At 44.4% G+C, this 13,818-nt stretch overlaps 1 protein-coding gene across 3 annotated transcripts in view; it reads right to left on the bottom strand.

The window, feature by feature from the left end:
• ABCC3 (ATP binding cassette subfamily C member 3) overlaps window positions 1–13,818 on the bottom strand; it is a 74,200-nt gene that overhangs the window by 43,302 nt on the left and 17,080 nt on the right. For all 3 annotated transcript variants that reach the window (XM_081184522.1, XM_081184523.1, XM_081184521.1), the window contains 4 exons: window positions 7,311–7,487; window positions 4,327–4,452; window positions 2,259–2,396; window positions 219–344 (listed from right to left, as the gene is read on the bottom strand). In XM_081184522.1, coding sequence (XP_081040648.1) covers window positions 219–344; window positions 2,259–2,396; window positions 4,327–4,452; window positions 7,311–7,433 — 513 coding nt within the window. In that variant the 5' untranslated portion in view covers window positions 7,434–7,487. The remainder of the gene's footprint in view (window positions 1–218; window positions 345–2,258; window positions 2,397–4,326; window positions 4,453–7,310; window positions 7,488–13,818) is intronic.

The raw sequence follows: 13,818 nt of genomic DNA, 5'->3' as shown, positions 1-13,818 counted from the left end.
ACATGAAGCCTACAATTGTTGATGTCTAAGGTAAATACTTTCCTTAAACATATAGTCCAGAGGCAGAACCCTAATCAGAGACTCTTAAGGTGAGATGTAGTGGTTTATTCCAAGACACCTTCCAGGAAAATCAGAGGATGTGGACATGCATTCTTAAATTAGCTTGGTTGCTCATGAGAAACTATAGAAGGCAGTCACTGTAAGAAGGACTTACTTACAGGGTCTAAGTTAACCGGAGAGAAAAATGGAGGCTTTTCTTTAAGACACGAAAGAACCAACTCTACAAGGATCAGTGCCAAGTATAGATAAAATGTGATAATCCGAAATCTGTCTTCCATCGGGTTCTAGGGAGAGATACAAGATTTTGAGTCAATACACAAGGAAAGTGTTCTACACTAAAGGTGCAGGGAAAGGTTAAATGGTTAATGAGAGGGGAAAAGTTAATGAGGTCAAAGGATAACTTGGGTAAAACAACAGACAAATATAGTGCTGTATGTATATGCTCCCCTTGAGGGGGGAAAAACAAATTATTTAATCATCTCATGGGGTGAAACACTGACGCTGTCTCCCTAGGACATTGATGAGGAAAAAGACCATTCGATTAATAAAATATTATTATTAAAAACAAATATTTAATATTTCAGGTGGCTATTAAGTGCAAAGCCTAATAAAGCTCTTTAGGATCTTGTGTGATAGTAAGTCTTGCTCTGGTGCCTTAGCTGTTTCCCACTGGAATCAACTGCAATCCCCACCCTCTTCCTTTGTGAAGAAGTATGGGAGATCCTGCCTTCTGGGCTAGAAATCTGAGCCTCAAGGCCTCCCCACTTGGCCTGCAAGGCCATTTCATCCAAGCCATGGTCACCTGCCCTGCACCTGATGTCAAGTGCTTCCCAGGTGCCAAGCGTGGGGTTTGCAAAGCCCCTTGCCCAATTTTTCCCAAGCACCCATCAACCAGTTGATTGTTTGATGTTTGGAAAAGGTGGGGGGAGCAGCAACATTGTCCAATGACATTCGTGGTGTCACACCATGGCCACTGGTGTGAATGAAATTTAACACAACATGCCAGTATATTGGTCAAAAAGTCACAGTTCCCTAACACAACAGGTGAAAGGAACAATGGAAAATGGGACAGGAGTGCCAACATTAAAATCAGGAAAACTAATGCAATATTCTGCCATGTCTGCAGGCACCCTTAAGGCTACAACTCCCATCAGCCCCAGCCAGAGAGGGGCAGGGGGTTGACAGATGCTGTAGTCCAAACATTTGGAGGACAGTAGAGTGGTGAAGGTTGTCATAGACATTCTAGATATATGACTCCCACCTTGTTGGATTTGAACTATTTTCTGATTCACTGCTGGACAAAATGCAAGGTGCTGATTTGGATCGTTAAAGACCTAAATGGCTTGGGACTTGGATTCCTTAAGTACTGCCTTCTCCCATTATTTTCCATCCTGCATGCTTCATTCAAAGTCTGAGGCCTTGTTCCAAGTGGCATTGCTGAATGAGATATGGCAGACGGCCACTAAGACCTTGCCCATTTTAGCAGTTAAACCCACTTTATGGAATGCTTTCCTTAAGGAGGTTTGCCAGGCTTTCATACTTTATTATTTCAGGCAGTTGGCCAAAACACGGCTGTTTCAGAAGGCTTTTAGAAGATTAGCTTCCCTAGATTTTGTTGCTCTAGCTTCGTTACCTCAAATGATTGATGATGTTTTGTTTGTGGTGTTTGATTTTGGTGGCGGTGATGATACTGTATTTATTTAATGCATTGCATTGTTTTTCATTAAGTGAGCTGCTTTGAGTTCACTTTGTAAGGAAAAGTGGGGTACAGGTCACTAAAGAAATAAACACAGAAATAAAATCTGAACACACCAATTTTCATTCCAGTATCTCCTTTCAAAGACACATAAGACAAGAGACCTCCCTATCTTTCTGCCTTTACAGAGTTTGACTTTCCTTCCTTTTCTCTGAGAAGAGGAAACACTCCTCTCTGCAGTGCAGTGTCCCCATAGCCTCCACTCACATTCACAGTCCATTAGCTTGCCTTTATTTGTATTTAGCACCCTGTGAATGTCCCAGGTCTTGGTGTTTTGGAAGAGGCAGGCAGCAGAAAGTAACACAAGCTGCTCCACCCTTAACTCCCATTAGATCTACCTCTCCCCACAGAGTGCCATGCCATCTCCCTCCCTAAATACTAATTTGGGGAAAACATGTCATAAATGTACACATCCTGAACAACATAGACACATCCCATTTACCTGAGCTGCAGTACCAATGATCTTGGACCGTAAAGGGCTCACAGCACACAGCACACACAAGAACCAGAAGATGATGAGAACTCCTGAGGACTGAACTCCATGAAGCCTCTCATACTGGATGAGCAACATGGCTAACAGCTGCAGAGAAAGTAAAGGTGGAACACATGGATTACAGCTGTGAATGAATGAATGCCTCCTTATCTCTTAGCTTGGTTTAAAAGACTGGATCTGAAACACTGCTGTCGGTTTGTTTGTTCTTCCACTTCCATTGGTCTCATGCACCCCATTCATTAAAAGCGCTATGGTACCACTTTAAACACTCAAAGTATTAGGATGCTGAGAGTTGATTGGTGGCCTCTATTCCTTTCACAGAGCTACAATTTCCAGAGTCCTCTGTGAAGGGGGATTGACTGTTAAACCACTCTGAAAACTGTAGCTCTGTGAAAAGAATAGGGCTGTCCTAACAACTCTCACCATCCTTAATGCAGTGTTTCCCAACCGGTGTTCCGCAGCACACTACTGTGCCGTGAGACATCGGCTGGTGTGCCGTGGGAGGGAGGCGGGCGAGTCGGGCGGCGAGAGGTGGCGGCGGCGAGGATCCGCGTCGAGCCGGGGGCGGCTCCGCGGTGGTGGTGCCGAGCGGCGGGGCAGCGCGCGCAAAAGGGAGGAGCGCGAGACAGCGGAGGAGGAGGAGGCCGGCATGTCCGGGCAGCAGCAGCAACAGCAGCAGCAGCAACTCCCGCCGCCGCCCCCTCCTCCGCCCGCTATCGCCGCCACCACCACAACAGCCGCCGCCGCCTCAGCTGCCGCCGTCCCTCAGTCCCTCGCTCTGCTGCCTCCTCCCACCCCGGCAAGGGGGAGGGAAAAAACTTTCACTTTTGTGCGTCCCTCCCGGCGTGACGCTGCGCGCTGACGTCACGGGGCGGGGCTTTAATGGTGGTGTGCCGCGAGATTTTTTTCCGGTAAACAGGTGTGCCGTTGCCCAAAAACGTTTGGGAAACACTGCCTTAATGAACTACAGTCCCCAGGAATCCTTGGTGGAAGCAATGACTGTTTAAAGTGGCATAATAGTGCTTTAAATGTATGGCATGAATATGGCCATAGTTCCGTTCCCTCTCCCCACCAAAAGAAAAAGTGCTTTGCTTTAGAACTAGATAACAGCATAATTACTGTATATATATAAAAATAAGGAAACAGCTTGTTTTTTTTTCATCCAGGAAGACATGGCTATTGCCTTTTAACTCAGATATCCCACATTTGTGTTTTCATGTTCGTTTCCATCATACAACCTTTAGATTTCATAGAGGCTCACTGAAAATATTATTTGCTTTCTTTCCACAAAGGCAAGGAAAAACTTTGTGCAGTGCAGAACAGTAAAAATGTCCCTTCCTCCTTTGCTTATATGCAGAATTCTCCAGTGCTGACTTTTAAAACGTGAAGAGAAATAGACAGTATTAACTAGATGGAAAAATTATACCCTTTAAGGATACGATTGCTTCTTATTATCATTCAAATAATTATTTTGTTCAGAATTTGGCTGCTGTTTCAGAACTGCTGATCTTGTACAATCCAAGATAATATGACATATTGTCATATAACAGTACCCTGAGGACTCCACAGATAAATTAAGAGGATGAAGAATGGCAAAAGCAATTTGAAACGCACATCTGTCAAAGTTCTGTCTGCCTCCTCTATGGCAAGGCCTTAGCTCAGTGACAGAGAAATCGCTTTGAATGCAGAAGGTCCAACCTCAGACACCTCAAGATAAGGCTGGAAAAGACTCCTTTCTGAAACTCTGGAGAGCTGTTGCCAGTCAGTGTAGACAGTACTAAGCTAGAGGGACAAATGGCCTGGCTCAGTATAAGGCAGCTTCCTGTGTTTTCCCATAATAATTGCCATCATTCTCTCCACTAAATTTGCTGCTGATAACTGAACAGTCAATTCCACAGCCATCTCTGGGATTCTAAGAGGCAGCCTTGCCTGATCTAAGAAAATTAATTCACATCACGTTTCAGCGTCAACATTGACCTCCATGCAATCAATAACATCAACAGAAAGGCATACTGACCATTGTGATGCCAACAAGTAATGGTGTAACAAAATATACGGGTGCTGGGGTTCTGCTCTGAACAATTCCATGGAAAGCGTAGAAGAGATTGGCCCAGCAAACACACCAGAGAACAAAAGCAAAGACCTTCAAAAGAAAGAGAGAGAAAATAAATTCATCTGCAAGAGTAGCAATGTATTCAGTCAATGTATGTATTCAAAGAGCATTTATATTGCATCATATTCTGAAAGCAGCCTTGCACGTTAGTCATAAAAATTACTAGTCCCTGCCTGCCCACACCTACACATGGCAGTTGTTTGTACAATATTGATGGCCTGAAGAGGAGAAAGAATTATAGAGTTGGAAGAGACCCCCAAGGGCCATCTAGTCCAACCCCTTACAATGCAGGAAGCTCAACTGAAGCACCCATGACAGATGGCCATTCAACCTCTGCTTAAAAACCTCCAGTGAAGGAGACTTCACCACTTCTCATGGGAGTCTGTTCCACAGTTGAATAACTGCCAGAAAGTTCTTCTTGGTGTTTAGTCGGAATCTCTTTTCTTGTAACTTGGAGTATGTTTCCGGGCACAATTCAAAGTGTTGGTGCTGACCTTTAAAGCCCTAAATGGCCTCGGTCCAGTATATCTGAGGAGCGTCTCCACCCCCATCGTTCCATCCAGACACAGAGGTCCAGCGCCAAGGGCCTTCTGGCGGTTCCCTCGCTGCGAGAAGCCAAGTTACAGGGAACCAGGCAGAGGGCCTTCTCGGTAGTGGCACCCACCCTGTGAAATGCCCTCCCACCAGATGTCAAAGAGAACAACTACCACCAAATTTTTAGAAGACATCTGAAGGCAATCTAAATGTCCCCCGTCTTATATTTGTGCATCTGCTTCTTCCTGCCCAAGTGCAGAAAAAAACTGCACAGGTTTTTATTTCCGTTTGCAAGCATATGCTTTCTTGCTGCTCAGCCAGAGGTGATTCGTACTTGCAACAGCCAACTGGCAATTGGCTATTCACAAGCTTGTCTTAGAGTACCAATATCCCATGCAGAGGCAACTACATGTACATTTCCAGACATGTGAGCAATGAGTGGGGACATGCCTGCACCAGGAAAATCACAGGGCAGATGGTTTGCTATTGCACTTTTTGCGCAATATTTTTGCAAGTCCCATATCAATGAAAGTGATGTTCCATCTGCTTGCAGTATGAAGGAAACTATTTGTGCTGCCATTCACCCTGCATGTGCCCTCCAACACAAGAGAAGGAAACTACACAGTCAGGGTGCCAGTGCTTGGTATTGCTTGTGACGACAAAAGGCCAAACTCTCCCCTCGCAAACCTACATCACTCTGTGAACTTTAAATCTTCTGCTGGTTTAGGAGCTTAGCTTTGGAACCAGAGCATTTATTTAGAAATGGCAAATGGCAGTGAGGTTAAATCTTTGTAACAACCCATCATTTCATGAATTTCTTTTAATTGTTGCCACTTCTTAGAGGGCTGTATGCTTTTATTCTCTTGAGTTGAAGGGCACATCTAAAGTGAATGGAGGCACAGCGGTTTCACGTCTTCACAACATTCAAATATCACCTGCTGAAAATCAACATGGTCAGATGGTGCTCTTTGTGGCTTGCTTAAGGGAAGTCATGAGATGTTAAATTTGCTGTGAGCTGGAAGCACATTGTTTCAGTACAGCTTTAAAAATCTATAGAGATTTGGCTGTTGACTTCAATAAGTGATGGGCTGCATCCATCTAATAAATTGAATAGATTCCTCCTTCTCTTGAATTTATAAACCTGTCAAATCACGTGAAACTCAGCAGGAAACAAAAGTAACACCCGGGTCAAGAGATTTTCTTAATTATTAGCAACAACGCCACCAAAACAAAACTCTCCCCCCCCCCCGAGGACAGCTGAGATTAAAATCCAATTAAAAATGCATGCCCATCCCTTAATCATCCAAACGATTGCTTCCAAAAGTGGAAAAAGATCTTTAGCAGCAAAAACGGATAGCTGCACAGAGTGATGAAATGCAGTAGCGGAGTGTGCGGTGCAGCAGAGCTACCCTCCCGACACCAGCGTTGCTGCTGCTTCCCTGGATGGGGTTAGGCAGTGGCAGCAAGGTCAGTGAGAGTGCAGTGGGGAGGGAAGCACTGCTGCCAATGCAGTGCTCCCACTGGTATATGTGTGCAGCCCTGACTTTGCTGCCATGCTGCCCCATCCAGGTAAGTGCCAGTGATACCAGCTTGGGAAGGTGTTTCCACCTCACCACATGACCTGCTTACGGATGGGAATGTTGAGTGAAAGGAAGGAAGGCTGTCTAAAGACCTAGTAAGTGTGCAGAGTCTGGGAGGCCAGAACTCAGAAAATAAGGAGTCTAGCTAACTACGCAAGTGGCAGAAGCTCTTCCCCCTTTTTCTCCCACCCACACCCAGAACCTTTGGAAGGGTCTGCTCATGCTTTTGGAAGGGCTTTAAGTCAGTGGCAGAGCACATGCTTTGCAGGTTCAATTCCTGGCAGCTGCAGCAAATGCTCCTGCCTGAAACCCTGCGTCAACAGTACCCATCTAGAGGGACCAAGAGTCTGATAGATATGAGGCAGCTTCTTATGTTCCTTTTGTTTAAACAAAACACAAAAAACTGCATTCCTCACCTTTGGGTCCCTAGATGTTGTCGGTCTACAACTCCCATCATTCATAGCCAGCATGGCTAGTGGTCAGGGATGATGGGAGCTGTAGTTCAAGAACATCAGGGGACCCAAGTTTGAGGAAAGCTGCATCAGAGCAGTAGGTCTATCTTTTTCGTAAAGCCAAATTCCATGCTTCAAAAACTTATCTGACAGTACAAGGGCAATTTGCAGATTATCACAATCACGTTATTTCGTGACATTTTGAATGGAGGGCATACGATTAAGCTTTTTTCTAGCCATTTTCTCTCATTAGGCACAAAACTCTGCCCTTATCTGCAGTCAGTGTGTGTGTGTGTGTGTGTGCATGCGCGCCGCATCTTACCGTTTTAAACCTGCTCAGCACAGACAGTACAATGTAGCCTCGGTTGTTGCATTTTAGATAAAGGAGATAAAAGGGCAAGATGCACCAAAGATAGAAGCACGGGACCCACGCCACAACAGTCATCTGGAAACATGGTGTTAGGTCTGGGCTGTCAGTGTGCAGCGTAAGGTTGGGATCCTGGAAAGGATAGGGAAAGCATTAGTGGACACAACAGGGATACTGACTGCTCCAAACCTCTATCACAAACCAGCAGAGAGCCGAGTGACTCTGACATGTTTTTCACCCCAGAAGGAAATGCAAAGCCAAATATCCGAGCACTTAACGCCCTCTGAGCCTACTTGTACCATAATGCAACAATTCACCATATCGGCCCACATTCTCTAATGCAACACAATGCACTCTTTCATCTCAGCCCTGACACACCTGATAACCTCCTGCCTTTTCATATCTCTGAGTGGAACTAGTTATACACACACACTCTCTCTCATGTGCAGCTGACTGCCTCTGCCACTTAATAAGTACCATAATATGAAACCAGCTTGTGGGGTGAGACGGGGTACCTTAAACATTTTTTTCTCGCCCTAATGGAAGACTATTCAAGGTCTTTCTTAATCACCCAGAGCATATTGTGATATCACAGTGAGATGGAGACCTATGAAGATCCTCAGATAATGCTAACTTCTGGCACTTACTTTATTTTCATCATTTATTACATTTTTATCCGACCTTCCCTTCAAAGAGATGCACGTGGTTCTTCCACTCTCCATTTTATCCTCACAACAACCCTGTGAGGTAGGTTAGGTGGAGAGACAGTGAATGACCCAAGGCTGCCCCATGAGCTCCAGTGCTGAGTGGGGATTTGGACCAGTGGTGTAGTGTGGGGGGGCCCCGGCCGCCCCGGGCGCAACATCTGGGGGGGCGCGCTCGCACTCGCAGCTCTCTGCCCCTAGGGCAGAGGGGGCGCAAATTACTTGCCTTGCCCCGGGTGCTGACAACCCACGCTACGCCACTGATTTGGACCACAGTCCCATCTGGCCTGGTCTGACACCCTAGCCACCCCACTGACCTTTCATGGTACTAAACTAACTCCTCATCATGAGGTCAACTTCCTCTGACTCCATCACACAGAGCAGGAATGAGGAACCTGTGGCCCTCCAGATGTTGGGACTTCAAATTCCATAATCCCTGACCATTAGTCATGCTAGCTAGGGCTGATGGAGATTGGAGATTGAACATCGGGAAGGCCACAGATCCCCACAGCCTTGATGTAGATGATGCATTTTTTAAAAAAATACAGTGGGGTAGAACTTTCTGCTAAATTGATGCTAGTTAAGTCCAATCCTATTAGAAGCCACTGGCTACAATCTGCTCATGGGTGGATTTTCTTGCACCCTGGGCAATGTTGCCCAACCCCTTAAATTAGAAATGAGGGTATATATGCCAGTTACACCTAAGCACTGTGGTTGGACAATTAAATAATTAAAAGGCTCTTATGAGCTCCCAAATACTGACACTCTCGGCAACTCTATTCTGACCTTTCAGTCAACCTCTGCTCTGACCAATCTATTTTGCTACATATTCCTCCTCCCCAACATCCTGTTTGATTCAAGGGAAGAAATAGTCCCGCTCTATTCTGCCTTGGCCAGACCACACCTGGAATAAGGTGTCCAGTTCTGGGTGCCACGATTCAAGAAGGATGTTGACAAGCTGTAACATGTGCAGAGGAGGGCAACCAAGGTGATCAAAGGTCTGGAAACAAAGCCTTATGAGGAACATTGGGTTTGTTTAGCCTGGAAACCAGGAGACTGAGAGGAGATATGATAACGAACTTAAAATATCTAAAGTGGTGTCCCATGGAGGATGGAGCAAGCTTGTTTTCTCCTGCTCGGGGTGGTGGGACATGAACCAATGGCTTCAAGTTACAAGAAAGGCGATTCCGACTAAACACCAGGAAGAACTTTCTGACAGTAAGAGCTGTTCGACAGTGGAACAGACTCCCACAAGAGGTGGTGCATTTCAGGGGGTTGGACTAGATGACCCTTAGGGTCCCTTCCAACTCTACAATTCTATTATTCTATCATTTCTCCCATCCCGCAGAACTCTGACTGCACCTCCAGCATCAACTCCAGGACTTCCTGGGTACCAGATGAATACCTTCCCAACCCTCTGGGAACCTCTTCAAGCTCCTCCCACCCTGCTTCCTGATTTAACCAGTGCCTCCAAGATATCTCCATGGGACTCATGACAGTGAATATAGTGGGTGAGTGGCATGTATAAAAGGACTCCTCTCTCTGTTCTGCCCCAATGTGGCTAAAGGAAAAACATGACGGGAGTTACAATGCACAACATTTGGAAGCGCACCACATTGGCTACCATCTCTTGACCATGAGGGAGAGAACTATGAGAAGACAGCTCTGCAAACAAGGGTGAATTTAAAACCTACTAGCTTAACTCTCTCATAACCATAAATAAATCCTTCTTTACTTCCCTCTCCTCCAGTGAAGGTGAAAGGAACAGGAACAGAACAGGCTTTAGATACACCCCTTGTTTACAGTGCCATTTGCACTTCCAAGTGGAACTAATTGCACAGGGTGTAGGCTCCTTCCACTGTCTCCATTTCTATCACCACGGGGATTCGCAATTGCGCTACAGGAGGTGGCATACCAGGAATGCCACAGGTTCACTACAAGTCAGCCTTTGGAAGTCTCAATGAAGGTGCATGAGGAGGAGGAAGAGAGGGAGATCATTCCCTTTCCTCAAGCCTGTATACTTAACATTCCTGGAATAATTAAGAAGATCAAAAATGACTAACTATCCTGATTTCAGCTGGATATGTGCAAGAAGAAAAACAGGGTTGTCCACTGTTCGTGAACTTGTGTGTTACAAGGATATATTTTTTTAAGTGACTGTTAAAAGCTATCAATGATACTGTACTCTGCTACATTACTAAGCCAAAAGAGGACAAATAAAGTTTAAATTAGATGAAAACCATATTACCAACTTCATTAAACAAAAAGAGAGACAAGAAATACACACAATTTGTTCTCAGTCCTTTATCTTAATGGTTGGGATATTTACGCAGCGTTTATGTTATTTGCACAATAATCAAGGTTATTAATACTCCATTATATTGTCATTATGGGTCGTATGCAACTAACTAGTCTCACTAGCAGAAGCCAGCACAATGACTTTTACTAGCACAATGCGCCTTCTCCCTCATCTTCCCCCTGCACTACCCAATTGGGTTGGGAGAACCCTAAGTAAACCTCCTTTGCAGAATGCATTTAATTGGCGGAAAGATGCACACACGGGATGGGCTTAGTGACCTGTTTGGAAGCATTTCAATAATAGTCTTCCTACATGTCCCTGACTGAAGCTAATAAGGGCAGGGAGAGGAGAAATGCAAAATATACCAGTAGACTAAGGGCTGCTTCATATACTACGCTGGAAAACACATATGTTTCATATATAGTAAATACAACTAGGAACCAGGGTCAACTGGGAGATCCCTGCAACACATTACATATCACACATATTTTAGTCATGTGCTTTAGAACACCAAACATTACATTTTAAGGTGTGTGCAATGTGGAAACATGGCAAAAATGCAATGCAAGATTTTTTTGCTTAACAGTGGGGCAGTAGTCAAGGCTTGCAGTGACACTTCACAGTAAACAAGCTGCTAACCACACTTAGTGCACACCTGTGAGTCAATTATACACATTAGTCTCTTGGCATTCCTAAAAATCAATGCTAAACCTCTGCTAGGTAATAATTTTGGGAAGCGCTCACACATTTTGGAGCAAGACCCTGAAAAGGCAGTTTGCCCTTCATTCTTATTTTGCCCACACATGCTCCATTGATTTCTAAGTGCCAACCGCCTGACTCATTTCCTTCAGAAACTTGTGCACGCAAATAAAACCAGGTCACAGATAAGAACATTATACCTTAATGCCTGAAATGGCATTGTCACAGCCTTACTTACTGAAGGCAGAGGTGGGTGGTAAAGAACAGTTGGGTTGCTGTAAGAACAAGCTCAGCCTTTTCTGAAATACTGTGTGTGTGTGCGTGTGCGCATGTGTGCATAGGATGTACATAGGTACATGTCCAGTTTGTACATATATGCTTTGGACCATAAAGAAGACGTTAACACCACAGTGTTTCCTATTATTTTGAAAAACCCCACACACCCAACCACAGAACTGGAAGCCCATGAAGACCGTGTGGCAAAGGCTTCCAGTGTATAGCAGCATGCACTCAATCCCCAAGCACAAGGAAGTGCTTGTGGGGAAACTGAAATACCCACTTCCTACTCTTCAGCTTCCCTCACTTGGAAAAAAAGCTATGAATGACAACGGAGACTAGTCACTAATGTCCTAAAACAAAAACAAAACCCTGCCATTAACAAAACTGATGACACTTAGCAATTGTGTATGTTTGTTCTGACTGAACTGTGTTTGTCAACAACAATAAATTGTTGATAATAATCACCACCAACTAAGTTGGACAAAAGCACTCTTGGCCGCACCCATCACCTGGGATTCCAGTTTCAAGGTCAGATCCAAAAGCACCCTCCCAAACTGAACCTGAGTTTTGAAGGGGTTTGCTCTTCCATCTCAAACAGGTTGGAATTCTATCCCCAAATCGGTAGTTCTTTCCATCTCCATCTTGTTTGGATGAAGTGCCAATTCGCTTGCCGTCATCCAGCACATTACTGTCTCCAAGCAATGGTCCAGCATCTCAGCAACCTTCTTGGAATTTGATAGAATGAAGAAATAGAGATTGGTGTCAGCCACATACTGGTGACTCCACACTCGACTTCTCCTGATGATCTCTCTCGATAGTTTCATGTAGATGTTCAGCAGCATGGGAGAGAAGCTGGAACCAGGAGGAGTGCCATAGGTCAATAGCCCTATGTCAAACTGGTGTTTTCCAGCATCACCTTCCAGGAAGGTTTGGGAGCAGAACAAGACCCTGCCCCTTTAGAATCACCCCATCCAGGTGGTCCAAGAAATGGTACTGAAAGCCATTGAGAGGTCCAGCATAACCAACAGGAATGGACTTGACATTCTAGTCCCTGCCATAGATCATCCACCGGGGGGACCAAGGCTGTCTCAGTCCCACAACCAAACATGAAGCTGGGCTAAAAGAGATAAGCTGCTTCATCCAGGAAAACCTGGAGCTGAGAGGCCACCACATACTTGAGCATCTTACTCCTGAATGAAATAATAGAAAATGCAACAAATGGTGCTTTTGAATGAGGCTGCACATCTTCATTCACAAAAAAGGATGCATCTAGTCAATTCAAAAAGACGTTGACTGAGAAACACAACGCAGCTGAGATGTGTATGTAGATGCACATTCACCTCCACTGGCAGTACATGATAGATTTCTCTTGCAGGATTTGGGCAGTTTATTGAGGGATGGAGGCAGAAGTTAAAGAAACTTAATGTATGGAAAGTCAGTCCATTTACTTCTCTCCATTGCTAGTGCTCTAGAGATCTTGTCATGTCTAAAATGTCCCATTGCCTAAAGTACTTAATGGGCAAAACAAACCTATCCCATTGTTTCCTATTTAACTCGCTGGATTGAATGATCAAACTGGTATAGAAATGTAGGAAACCTGGGGCCATGGAGTAACCTATTTTCAATTTTGGGCTAAGAAACTTTGCGCTAAGCCAGCACAAAATAGGCACCTTCTGTTTCTATAATTCCCCTGTCATCTACATCATACAGGCCTGCTCATTAGCAATAAGAGAGGCTGTTGTGCTCCAAGAAAACCATTGGCAAGAAGCATCAATACTGCTTGGATGATCAGCCCACCTGGCAGGTGATAAGAGTGATCAAGCCAGACAGATGGATTTTCTTTGCCTTGCCAACATCACAACCAGTGGGTGGTGAATTATGTGCCAATACAGTATCCAAAAACCACAGACCATTTAGTGTAACTCAAGTGGCTTGAACAGCCTTTGAAATATTCGTTCCAAGTGCTGACAATGTTAATCAAATTGTACACCCAATGTTACGAAGAGCATTTGAAGGGAGTAAAAAATAAATATGATAGAGGTTCGAACAACACAATTTGGTGGAATATTGCAATGAGGATCTACTCTGCACAAACACTGCAAATATGTTCAAGTGTAAATCTGATTCATCTAACTGAGCTTGACTAATTTACGTAGGACTGTAATTGGCATGCCATGAAGTTTGTTGATTGAAAGCCTAACTTGGATTTTAACATCTGGCCATGGCACATGGATAGGCACTCCAACCTACAGGATATAATTATTATTATTAACTTAATTGCAAGTAACTCTGTTGCTGTCACACATATTTCTAGTGCTATAGAACAAGGTTTCTCACTCACAACAGCAGAATTAAAAAGCACTAAAAAAGTTATGGCTTAAAAATAAGATTTATTCTGCAATAAGGGACATAAAGCAACCCAGCTAGAAAATATTTTATTCCCAAAAATTATATTTTGATATAATAGCCAATAAGCTGATTG

Source organism: Podarcis bocagei (genome assembly GCF_964188305.1).
Source record: "Podarcis bocagei genome assembly, chromosome: 2".
In the NCBI taxonomy this organism is placed as follows: Eukaryota; Metazoa; Chordata; class Lepidosauria; order Squamata; family Lacertidae; genus Podarcis; species Podarcis bocagei.
This window is presented reverse-complemented; position numbering and strand designations above follow the sequence as displayed.